Below are 13,302 nucleotides of genomic sequence, written 5' to 3'. Positions count from 1 at the left end.
ACCAAAAATAAAATGACTCGTCTTTTAGTTCTACTGGATCTCTTCTCCACTCGTCCCACACTAACACTTTAGTCTAGTTTTTATTTATTGCCGAAATTGTCAATATATTTAGTCTTAGTTTTATTCATCATAGCTTAGTTTTTATCTAGTTTTAATTTAGTTTTCTTCAGTGAAAAAAGGTAGTCGACCACCATTTTTCGTCATAGTTTTAGTCGACGAAATCAACACTGGTGTGTGTGTGTGTGTGTGTGTGTGTGTGTGTGTGTGTGTGTGTGTGTGTGTGTGTGTGTGTGTGCGTGCGCGTGCGTGCGTAGGTGAGAGAGAGGGAGTTGAGGACATGCTCCTCTGTAATAAAAGCAAACTGTTTCTATTAACCGTTGATAATCACAGCTTATTAAACCTCCCAACAACCGGCTTCACCCCCCCATCACCACCCCACCCCGCCCCCTCCCCCGGGGACAGAGACAGAGACAGACTGGCGGTGAATAACAGCCGTACGGTCTGATTCCCAAACCTCCGGGCATCGCTGTGGTTATGAATCACGACCTGATTCATCATCAGTGACTGCTGGTTAATCCTGTTTGACATCTGCACACAGACATCTTTAGTGCCTCTCGTATTCATAATTTGTGTCTTATGATTTATGATTTTGCTACAAGACACCTTTGAGAAAACAAGTGTTTGCGGCTGGGAAGCCGGTCGGTCGGTAGCCGGAGGATCGCACTAGCAGTGAATCCTACGGGTCACAGAGCCATATAAGGAGAGTTGCGTCACCTCCGTTCACTTCATCGGGCCAGTCTTCTTACAGAGCCTTCTATTGGCGAATAGTGACAAAGCCCTGAACCGGAGGTTTACGGAATGCACTGGAGTCTATGAGCGTTTGTCACTATTTCAAGTTTACATGAACCACGTGACCGGCACTGTTTTCTGCCCCCGAGGTGACGCAACTCTCTAATACAAGGCTCTGCTACAGGTTGGTCAGCATGGCACCTGTTCAGCAGGAAGTGGAACAGGAGAGGGGTGGCGTGTTCCCTTCACACACGTTTTATGTCCTCCCGGTGAAACTCCTCGCTGTCAGGTGACAAAAAAGTGTCTGGTGACTGGTTGTCTACGCCAGTGGTTCTCAAAGTGGGGTCCCCAGCAAAATTTTGTTAATACAGCGTCACAATCATTTTAAGCATTTTATCCATATTTTATACGTTATAATAGCAGATCTACAAGCTTTCAGCACATTACTTGTACATGTGCTATTTATTTTTTTTACACACAAATCTTCTCTTCTGGGGGTCCCTGGCACAAAACCTTTTCAGGTGGGGGTCCTCGGCCAGATACATATCAATTTGTGGGTCCTTGACTTGGAAAAAGTTCAAGACTAAACTCTTGCTGACCTCCGACTGTGTTCTTTGTTGTTCCTCAGTCCCCGGCAGACCTGACCAGGAAGATCCACGCTGGTGACGAGGTGATCCAGGTCAACCAACAGACTGTGGTGAGCAGCTCCTCCCCCTTCGCTCTTCTCTCACTAATAAAGCTTCGCTTTAGTTAAACTAAAGCTGGGACCACGTTATGGGCTTTTAGAAAACAGACATACAGGTCATACTACAGCGTCACACAAAAGCATCAAAAGTGACACATCCACAAGCTCGAAATACTTTTGAATTTGAATACTGAAAAGTAGCAGTTTTGGACCTAGTATGAGGTTTCCGCCCAACAGACAATATGAAAAACATTTATTACGTACACAGTCATGGAAAAAAAAATCAGGACAACATCTGAGTCGAATCGACATTGTGATAAGGAACATTTGCCTCTTTCTTCACTTTACTGTGTGTGTGTGTGTGTTTGTGTGTTTCAGGTGGGCTGGCAGTTGAAGTTCCTGGTGGGCAAATTGAGGGAGGACCCCAAAGGTGTTGTTCTACTCCTTAAAAAGAGACCCACGGGCACCACGGGATTCACTCCTGCCCCTCTAAAGAACATGCGCTGGAAGCCCCCAGTACCACAGGTAAACACACACGTGCGCACGCACGCACGCACGCACACACGCACGCACGCACGCACTCACTCACACACACAACACACACACCATGTTGTTTGTTGAAGTTTCAACTGAAGGTTGTGTGTCTGTATTATCCAACAATTATCAGTCTGGCAAGTTGGGACAAGCATGAGACAAACACTCTGCCAGAGGCTGCTCCCAACATGGGAGCCGTTTGTCATCTTGTTTGTCGTGTTGAGGAATACAATAAACAAACAGGATCCAGTGATGTTGTTGAGTGGGTGTGAGGTCAGAAAGATCAGTGATTATTTTGGGGGGTCCCCCAGATGATTAGCTTAATGTGCAACATTGTTTTCTCACACAACAGTAAACAAATCAACATACAGTATAAGTGTACTGTATACAGGGTATCTGCACATTTCTAAGATTTAAGAATTATTAACTTTTAAGACCCTTTTAATACCAAATTGTCAAATATTACGTACTGTAAGAAAGAGGCAAACATTGTGAAATTGTAGAAAATATTGTGAATATTTTCACAATATTTATCTGTGGAACCGAGTCAAACTAAATGTAGTGCTTACAATTCCAAGTGCCTGTCAGGGTGGGGGTTCCCCTGTTCAAATATGATTATTTTGGGGGAGTCGTGGCCTGAAAGGTTTGGTAACCCTTGAGATAGATATGACCGTGTTGTGTGAGAGTAATAGTCCCCGGACACCACAGACAGAATGGTAGTATCACTAGGAGGGAATTCCCCCGTGGTCTAGATAGATTTAGGAAGGACTGCTTTGGTTTCGATCATGTAAACTCCATTCACGACAAGAGAATTTAGAATAATTCACGGGGACGGGGGTCTAAGTTGACCTTCTTTGAAAGGGTCAAACCCCCCCCCCCCCTCCCCCCCAACAACTTTTATTCAAAGGGAAATGAAGTCTCGACAGTGGCCCGCAAGATAAATTGCGCGTTAACAAAGTTATGTAACTGTAATCCAATTTGCCGGCTCTCCCTCGTGTGAACAAATTACACTTGGCTCAGCTTTTAGCCGCCTTTCTCTGGCACCTGAGTCCCGTTAACAGGGCGCTGCTCCGCGGGGAAACAATAGCGCCAGTAACCCGAGACAGGCTCTGACATGGCCCTGTCATGCCTCTTAAGAGAGACCGCTTTAGCGTCTGAGAAAGCAGCAGATCAGGCGATATCAGATCAGGAGTGGGGTTTCTGGAGATAAACAAAGAGGCTCTCTTCACAAAGGTGGCCAATGTCAACCTGCTACTCGAGCCTTGTTTTGGAACAAGGAGCGTCAAGGATATCGGAGCTCTCCATCTTAGTTTGGGTGCGATAAGACGCTACCGGGAGGCTAAACACAGACAGATCACACACCGAGATTCGGGATCCGTGTGATATAGAGATAGTCCTGTAGTATGTTAGTCAGGGCAGGAAACAGGAAAGGTTAGATCATCCTCGAGCCCTCAGAATGTCTGAATGAATAGGATTTGTCATCAATATTATGTTGGCATCCAGACGCCGTATAAACACATAACCCCATCGGTATGCAGTAGTTCAGCACTTATCTTGAGGTCTGAACAGAATGGCAGTGGATTTTAGACCATCGCACAATGTTCACCAGAGTGTTGGGGTTAGCACAACCTTGGTAAATGAGTGTGGTTTTAAATGTATGGTTTAGGGGGTATTTTGGACTGCTTCTTAGAATATTTCCATACCCCCCCCAGACAAGGGGGGGTTTATACTCAAGGAGACACACATGCACTTACAGTAGGACCTGCCACATGTGTGGAGAGACATATTTAGTCCCAGTTTGGAAACTTAAGAAGCCAAACTGTGGGTACAATATCTTGCACTCGATGTTGTTGTTGCTGTTTTTGTTGTTGTTAATATTGCCTGATAAATATTGTATTATATGTATATGCTCACGCTAATTTATAACATGGAGCCCGTTTTGGGAAGGCGAGATATTTCCCTTTTGAGTTTTATGCAGTACCCCGACCATGGGATCTTAAATGTTACAATAGAAGCGTATAGGGAGACAAACTCCAACCACCGCAGCTGTGTATGTTATTGTATTAACATACTTTACCATACAGATTGGTTAAAATGATGTTTTATTCATTTACAAAAAAGTGATGGATTGCAGCTTTTAGTGTCAATGATCACAAAGCATGAAAGGCAGACCTTATGGAGTAACTACTGTAACCCCCAGTCTCGCTTGTCTAGCTTTCAGTGGTGTAAAGTAACTAAGTACATTTACTCAAGTACTGTACTTAAGTACAATTTTGAGGTACTCTTACTTTACTGGAGTATTTCCAATTGTCTATACGTTTACTTCTACTCCACTACATCTCAGAGGCAAATTGTACTTTTACTCCACTACAATTATTTGAAAACTTTAGTTACTACAGTAGTTACTTTGCAGATATAAATTATTACATTATAAAACATACATTAACCACTTTAGCCCTATTTTATACATAGGCTATTTGAAAATAGCCGATCTACAAGCTCACAACGCGTCGCAATGTGAGCTTGTAGATCTGCTATTTTCAAACATTTTAGTACTTTTACTTTTGGTACTTTAAGTACATCTTGATACCAATACTTTTGTACTTTTACTCAAGTAGATTTTGAATTCCGGACTTTTACTTGTAACAGAGTACTTCTACATGGCAGTATTGATACTTTTACTTAAGTAAAACATTTGAGTACTTTTTCCACCACTGCTTGCTTTGCAGAACAACAACAGAACAACCCAGTCTCCCTGCAGTTCCGCCAACGGATCCACCAAGAGAGAGAAGCCGGCCATCTTAGACCTCTACATCCCCCCTCCTCCCTCCATCCCCTACACCCCACGGTGAGTGTTATATAAAAAAGTTTTATATTTACCTTATTTCGTTCTATCCACCACGAAAGTTCCATTTCGATTAAAAAAAAGTGCTAGCCTCGACAAAAACATCTTTATTAGCTCACTTGGGTCCATTAAACCGCCTTTTAAAAATCCTACCATAAACCAGAGAGCAACTCGAGCAACAAATGAGCTTGAGGCTACCCCTCCACATGCAGGTTTTTAGGCATATCTATAATTCTATATAGGCTGAAGGCAACAATATGGAAATATTCACTGGAGCCTGACCTCTGAACCACCGATTTTTACAGATGTTTTGATCGATATATGAAAAAAAAATTAAAATCTTGAATTTGCTAAACTTGATTTGATTGCGGATGGGATGATTGAACCAGTGGTTCTCAAACATTTTCATTTCAAGAACCCACCAATTAATATGTACAGTATTTGTCCATGGACCCCCCCCCCATCTAAAAGTATTTTGTGACCCCTATACCAGATCTGTGTTGCTAAAATGTTTCAAATAATGTGACTTTTTTCAAGATAAAAAAAGATAAAGGCAGATCTACAAGCTCACAACGTCGTCGTCGCATCATGAGCTTGTAAATCGGCTAAATATCCGATGCTCATGTGGTCTAGTCGCTTCTTTTGGGCTTGTTTTCATAGACCTAGTTCCTTATTTATCTCGCAAAAATCTGGCAACGCTGATTGTGATTCTGTGTCTCCATGCAGAGAGTCTCGGACGGGCTCTTTTTCCAGCATCAACAAACGACCAAATAAGGGCAACGAGTCGCCCAACTACTACCTGGACCAGGAGAGCCGGAGACGCTTCACCATCGCCGACTACGACAAGATGGCCGCCGGCTACCCCATCGAGGCCAACGTGATCCAGCCCCGGATGAGGGAGCACAAGCCGTCCCGTGGTCAGTATAGTACGCAACCAGTGTTGCCAAGTCTGCTTATCATAAGTGACTTGTTTTTCTGTAAAGTCGCTTGTAAATATTGGTAGTTGCAGGTTGCTTTAGTTTTTTGGGGGGGAGGGGGCTTGTTTCTAAAGTGTAGTTGCTTATTTGGCCATTGGCCTTGCTTCCTAAATGTTGTTTAAACCAGTGGAAGTCAAGGACCCCCCAAATTAATCTTGTATTTTATCCGTGGGCCCCCATCTGAAAATATTTTGTACCGGGGACCGCCATACACACATATTTGTGTAGTGTAATATTTGGACTATTTTTAAAACATTTTGTTTTTTATGATTCCAATTAGTTTATTATTCATTTCATATACTGTGAAAAGCACTTTGTTTTGAAAAGGGCTATGTAAATGAAATAATGATAATAATAATAATAATAATAATAATTATTGTTATTATCATCATTAATCATAATTTTTTGACAGGTAAACCGCGACCTCTCTCCATGCCAGTGGACACGTGTCTTGGAATAATCGATCCTTATGCCAAACCCTGGGCAGGAAGGAAAGGTACACGCACGCACACGCACACGCACACACACACACACACACACACACACACACACACACACACACACACACACACACACACACACACACACACACACACACACACACATTGATATCTTTATTTCTGTTCACATTTAACAAGAAATTCTTTGAACACAAAGAATAGTAGATGAACAAGCCACAAGCTTGGGGAAACTCAGCAGCAAATGTTTCAGTGTACCCCAACTGAAAAGATTTTGTGCCAGGGGCCCCCATACAGTGGTGTAAAGTAACACAGTACATTTACTGAAGTACTGGAGTATTTCCACTTTAAAATCATTTTACGTCTACTCCACTACATCTCAAAGGCAAATATTGAATTTTTACTCCACTATAATTATTTGAAAACTTTAGTTACTACTAGTTACTTTGTAGGTTTTGATTATTATTACAAACCACTTCATACCTTATATAGTATACACTTTGGCAATTTGAAAATAGCCCAAAAAATCACGTTGTGAGCTTGTACTATTTTCAAAGGATTCTTTACACATTTTATACATTTGTATAAAATGGGATTGAAATGGGACCTTCTGCATAATTTGCATTACTTTTACTTTTGGCACTTTAAGTATATTTTGATGCTAATACTTTTGTACTTTTACTCAAGTACATTTTTAATACCGGACTTGTACTTGACTATTTCTACAATAGGGTATTGATACTTTTACTTAAGTAAGAAATGTGAGTACTTCTTCCATCACTAATCCATAACTAAAGATTTCATGCTTTCCTCCGTGCTTCCAGGTGAAGACCTGCTGTACAGATACCTCAGCAACGAGCGGATCCCCACCATCGCGGAGGAGGCGCCGTGCGTGGCGCCGCCCTACAGGCCGGCGGGGGGGGAGCGACACCTGGTCCGCGGCGTGGACCACATCCGGGGCAGCCGCTACTACTCCAACTCGGACCTCCTCCACAACAGCGCCACCATCCCCTACCAGGAGGACGTGAAAAAGACCCCGCCCGTAGCCCCCAGCTCCAAGCGCAACCCGGCAGAACGCTCGCTACTGGTCAGTTGGATCGCGCGGCTTAAGCTATTGACTCACTGATGATGCGCTTCCTGTCCCGGGGCTTACTTGTTCCTGTCTTTTGTCCTTCCTCAGTGCCTTTTTTTTTTAACGTCTGGCTGTATTTTTGCAGTTTGGGGCTCTCTCACACTCCTCTCTCCCCTACCTCCATTACCTCCCTGGTGTTTACTAGCACTACTACTACTATACTCCTCAACCGAACCTGCTTTAGTAGTACTCACTGCGTTTTTACATCAACCCTTTAACATTACCCACAACCCCCCCCCCCATACCCCCCCCTCCTCCTCCTCTGTGACTACCAGCACCATCGCAAACCTCTCAGGGGTTCCTGCGGAACATTTCAGAACAATGTAGGAACACTCAGTGAATTCTCGACTGAGGTGCCAAGGAGGAACATGGGAAATGAAGTCTTCAAAGTCAGAGGTGCTATAGAGTTTGTATTAATGTAAGAGAGGATGTATTCAGGTTTTGGACACTTTAGCTTAATTTATACTCGATCGCACAACGGTGTTGCTTAGCCGACAAGAACTCGTCTTCAAGTCTTATAGGTTTAGTTTGAATCCTGTGCATCTGGCTTGGGTTGGTGGGCGCTCCGATGCACATAATTGGCCGTGTTTGTGGGTGGGAAGCAGTGTTGATTTTGACAGCAAATTTTGATTTAGTTTTAGTCATAGTCTTTAAAATATATAATATTTTAGTCATCTGAAATGTTTTAGTCTTTATCTAGTTTTAGTTGACTATAAATAAGGTTAGAGTCGACTAAATCTACAATAGATTTTGGCGGTGCCGTGATGGCGTCATAATGGCTGATTTTACACTTTTGCATGCTGAAAATAGCCGATCTACAAGCTCACAACCCGTCGCGCTGCGACGCGTTGTGAGCTTGTAGATCTGCTATTTTCAGAGCGCAACACCCGAGCGCTACTTGCTAGTTCTACTGGATCTCTTCTCCTCTAGTCCCTCCCTAACATTTTAGTCTAGTTTTTATTTGGTGATGAAATTGTAAATATATTTAGTCTTAGTTTTAGTCATCATAGCTTAGTTATTTAGTTTATATTTAGTTTTCGTCAGTGAAAAAAGGTAGTCGACGAACATTTTTCGTCATAGTTTTAGTCGACAAAATCAACACTGGTGGGAAGCCAGGTGGGGAGGGTGATCTCTGTTGATGCACTAAGAACTCCCTACAGCGCCTGCAAAAATAAATGACTGATCTTCAAGTTCTGGTTCTTGTCGGCAGAGTATAAATTACGCTTTTTGGCCTTGTGTGATTGATGTCTGCGGACTCCTTTTTGTGTATATTTAATTTAAATCGGTCTCAGTCGAGATAGTCTCTGGTACCATTGTTTAATATTTCACTCGCTGAGGTCTCTCAAAAACACGTGTGTGTGTGCTTCTTCTTTTGGTTTAATTTTTGTAAATACTTGTTAAAACTAACTAAAAGAGAAAAAGGAATAATGTTCATGTTAGTGTAACTGTGCATTTATTTGACGTGTTACTTTTTACATATTATACTTTTTGTGATCGGTTTAACCAATGGTTGCCTCTTGTAAACTATGCATATTTACTGACAGCTGGGTATGGAAAGGGGCATTTTTGTTGTCATCAGCAAATATTTGCTATGGTTTCAAAGCTTTGCACTGCACTCTACTTTGTACAGTATCCTGTCTTTCAGTGCCCTCTCTAATTAACTACCTTAAAAGGCTTAAATACACAGCTGGTTGACACCAATAACTGGCCTTTTCAAAGAGTCCCATCACCTTTTTTGGAGACACTTAGGTCAAATGGTCCTCAATTAGTGGCACCGTTGGTCAGTGTTGTGGATAATTTGTGGGTCACTGCAGGAGCTAGAATGACAGTATTAAAAACACGTAATAATACAATGTAGGAAATACAACTGTTCTTTTACCTGACTTTTGTACGATTTGAATAGTATTGGATTAAAATGTGCAGTTAATTTCAGTACCATTTTGTATTGTCTTCCTTTGGTTGTTTTCTTTTTTTCCCACGGGTTTGTGATAACTGTTCATATAATGCATCCATCAGTGCCAATGAATCAGTTACATGATTTGCTGCTTTGTGAGTGTCCTGAAATCAGCATTTGAATGCAGATTGATAACTTGAGCCTAATTTATGCTCGGAATACGACTGTGTCGCTTGCTGAAAATCTGGCATGTACAAATTGAGCTTTAGATACAGCTAGTTGTATCAACTTTTAATCACTTGAACCCTATATATTTACGTCATGTGACTGGGGTCCCCCAGGGCTCTATACTATGCCCCCTCCTTTTTTCCCTCTAGTCTACACCAAATCTATTCACATTGATTGATTGATTGATTGATTGATTGATTGATTGATTGATTGATTGAATACTTTATTAGTCAGAAATGTAAACAGCACGTGGTACAGCAAGACATTAAGGCTAAAAGTATAGTCCTATGTAATTCAATTAATCAACAGATCCCTATTCAATGGATCTGCTATTTACTCACAATGTGAAACGCTAGGGTTCATGTACAGTAGTTAACCTATAGATCACATAACCATCTCCCTCTTTGTCTCTGATGGTGATGCTTATGTAGCTGTTGTTACTTTGACGAGAATTCAGTGTGTGTGTGTGTGTGTGTGTGTGTGTGTGTGTGTGTGCGTGTGCGTGTGCGTGCGGGGTTATAAAACCAAACCATATGTTTTGAAGCATGTTTTCTGTCAGGGACAGACACCACTTCCAAGTCTTTCAAAACCTTGTAAACAAAAATACACCTGTCCTGTGTGTGTATATAGCTATAATATGGTCAGCTATTTTGTTATGGCTTTCACCCCCTGTTTGTTTGGAAGGGAGAGTGAGGAACACACCTACATACAAGAAACCTTCTTCCACCTTGGAGATGAAGATCTGACCGCTGTCAGGACGAATGTTCGACTAATATCACCCCCACTCCCACTCCTCCTCCACCTGCCCCCCCCCCTCTGTGCATGATGTTAACCTCTTTTCTAATCTCTCTTCTTGTTCTTGTTCTTCCAACACTTCAGTCTGCTTCACTCTGCTCTCCGCCTGCCAAGCTATACGGACGCCTGCGGTCCTCACTAATTTGCACTGAAAGTCCTGTGGTTCACCTAAATGCTACCTGCATTCTGCTCTTAACCCGCTGCTATGTTTGCTCGCCCTCCCGCTAACATTCTACAGCCACGCCTGCATAACACAGAGATGAGTAACGGCGTAAAACTTGGCATGCTGACTTCATGTTGAAACGCACGTGTCGATTGATTGGGCGCGAGTTTTTTTATTTTTTAATCACAAAATCAAGTATGAATGAAAGGTGTAGGGTGGGTGATGGCTGATTTAAGCCAGTGGTTCTCAAACAATTTTGTGCCAAGGACCCCCAAATTGATATATATTTGGCCGTGGACCCCCATCTGAAAATATTTTGTGCCAGGGACCCCCAGAAGAGAAGATTTGTGTTAAAATATTCAAAATGATTCAACATTTTTCGCGATACTTTCAAAAAATTTAAGAAATAGCAGATCTACAGTACAAGCTTGTATATCTGCTATTTTTTAATAGCCAGCATATAAATGGATGAAGTGGTTAAAATGATTGTGATGCTGTATTAACACTTTTTGCTGGTGACCCCCTGGAACCCCCCGAAGGACCCCTGGGGGTCCCCGGACCCCACTTTGAGAACCAATGATTTAAGCAGTCACACCTGGCCCGAGTTGACCACTGAAACCCCAGCATCTGTATTGTGGGGAAAGCTTTGGCAGAAAATAGCAGATCGACAAGCTCACAACGCTATTTTCTGCTAAAGCTTTCCTCACAATAACAGAAAACTGAAAATACACTAGTATAGAGCCCTGATGGACTCCGCTAAACCATATGGGGTTTAAGTGGTTAATTGGACTCTGAGCTGGTGTGACCACACCCCTTTTGTGCATCCAGCCAATCCAGTGGTTCTCAAAGTTGGGGTCCGAGGACCTTCCGGGTTCCTTGATGTGGCTCCAAATGGGCCGTTACAGGTCTGTAACTCTGAGAGTGTACAAATGGAACCCAATGGACCCTTACGAGTCCATTGGGTTCCATTTGTACTTGTTATGGAGGTCCTTCAAATCAAAACATTTGAGGACCACTGACGGTGCACACGGGATCAATCAGACACCCTCACACCCTACAGGGACATACTGAATGATCTGCTGGCCTCTTTTACTCTTTAATGGTTTCTGTTCTTGACAGAAGTAAGCTATTGTTGTGTTAACCGCTTAAGCCCTATTCTATACTTCATTGTACGATGGTGTTGTGCATAAATAGTTCTTGCTATTTTTGCTATTTTTTCAAATCATAATAATAATAATTATGTACCAAACCTTGAATTCACAAAGAATAAATATTTTAATGTGAGACAATTTTGAAGCAATAGCTGAAGGCCCAAAAGAAATATGCTCGTACTAGATGCACCAATACTGAATATTTTTGCTGCACAATTAGATCATTCATAAACACTATCAATATATTGTCTTCGCTGTCGGGCAGAGACCTCTTATCTCCATATTGAAACTTTTTGTGTTTTTTCGTAAATTAATGCCCTACTTTACTTGATCATACTACAGCGTCACACAAAAGCATCAAAAGTAACGGATCCGCAAGCTTGAAATGCGGCACGAAGCGAGCTTGTCGATCTGCTGTTTTTGAATTTGAATCCTGAAAAGTAACAGTTTTGGACACATGAGTTTTCCACCCAACAAAGACGATATATAATATCGGACAGAGTGAGAGTGTGTTAAAGGGGTGTAAGGGATACGTTTTAGTAAAAAAATTAAGGATGAAGTTAAAGGGATACTTCACTTTCAAATAAAATAAACATTAAAAAAAATTATTAAAAAAAATGAAAGAAGTTATGGCAAAATAAAGGCCCCTCACACATTAGTAGGACACTCTAATGCGTGAGGGGGCCTTTATTTGGCCATAACTTCTTTCATTTAAAAAAAAAAATTTTTTTTAATGTTTATTTTATTTGAAAGTGAAGTATCCCTTTAAAGGTCTATATTCTTTCCGATAGTAATCAGAGTGTTTGTTCAGTAAGGTGTCGCCCAGTCTCACCAGCTCTTTAGTAAACAGAAAATACATTTTCAGGTCAGAATACCAATTTTATGCAATCAGGAGAGAACCAATTTGATTGTGTTTTAGTTCTAATTTAGTTCATCAGTTCCAATTTCACTTGTTGTCTCCACCAGGCCGAAAGGCATGGCCGAGTCTGTCCGTCCGTCCGTCCGTCCGTCCGTCCGTCCGTCCGTCCGTCCGTGTGTCCGTCCTTCTATCTGTGAACAGCTAATCTCCGGGACCGTTGGCTTGATCTCAGCGAAACTGTGCACACACACTCCCTGGATGCCAGAGCAGAACCTCTGCCCCAAATCTTTCAGATGGGCCTGTTATAGTGCCACCAGGAGGCCCATTTTTGCAAAACAGTTTTTGACAGATTGTGTCCAAATTTCACGCAAATCGATACACATGATGTCTATAGTCATGTGATCAAGATGGATCGGTTTAATTTTTCATATAAAACATTGGAAATTTTGAATCATTTAGATTATTATTTTACATAAATCTTCTCTTCTGGGGGTCCCTGGCAGAAAACATTTTCAGATGGCGGTCCGCGACACGAATACGTTTGAGAACCACTGCTCTATAGCAATGATCACTATCAGAATATAGAGCCATTTAGCACTTATTTTAACAACAGCACAATTGTTTATCGTTTACACCTAATGAATGGAGGCTTTCAGGTGTACGTCACGAGAGCACGTCACAGTGTGTTAACACACCCATGTTTATGTATCACAGGGCTCCAACTGGCGCTCTAGCAGCGACTTTCTCAACAGGTCAGTAACCTTGTTCACACACACACTCACACACACACCC

At 42.0% G+C, this 13,302-nt stretch overlaps 1 protein-coding gene and 1 long non-coding RNA gene across 2 annotated transcripts in view; both read left to right on the top strand.

Moving 5' to 3' along the window:
- LOC308074913 (connector enhancer of kinase suppressor of ras 3-like) overlaps positions 1-13,302 on the top strand; it is a 97,741-nt gene that overhangs the window by 59,236 nt on the left and 25,203 nt on the right. Inside the window, exons 8-14 of the mRNA XM_080414441.1 lie at positions 1,418-1,486; positions 1,853-1,999; positions 4,738-4,856; positions 5,580-5,770; positions 6,243-6,326; positions 7,113-7,375; positions 13,225-13,262. Coding sequence (XP_080270567.1) covers positions 1,418-1,486; positions 1,853-1,999; positions 4,738-4,856; positions 5,580-5,770; positions 6,243-6,326; positions 7,113-7,375; positions 13,225-13,262 — 911 coding nt within the window. The remainder of the gene's footprint in view (positions 1-1,417; positions 1,487-1,852; positions 2,000-4,737; positions 4,857-5,579; positions 5,771-6,242; positions 6,327-7,112; positions 7,376-13,224; positions 13,263-13,302) is intronic.
- LOC308074919 lies at positions 8,317-9,352 on the top strand. Its single transcript, XR_013932141.1, has 2 exons — positions 8,317-8,420; positions 8,455-9,352. It is a non-coding gene; the product is annotated as an uncharacterized lncRNA (long non-coding RNA).

The sequence above is a fragment of the Gymnoscopelus braueri genome (genome assembly GCF_963280865.1).
Source record: "Gymnoscopelus braueri genome assembly, chromosome: 19".
In the NCBI taxonomy this organism is placed as follows: Eukaryota; Metazoa; Chordata; class Actinopteri; order Myctophiformes; family Myctophidae; genus Gymnoscopelus; species Gymnoscopelus braueri.
The sequence above is the reverse complement of the archived record's forward strand: the minus strand, read 5'-3'. Positions and strand labels throughout refer to the sequence as shown.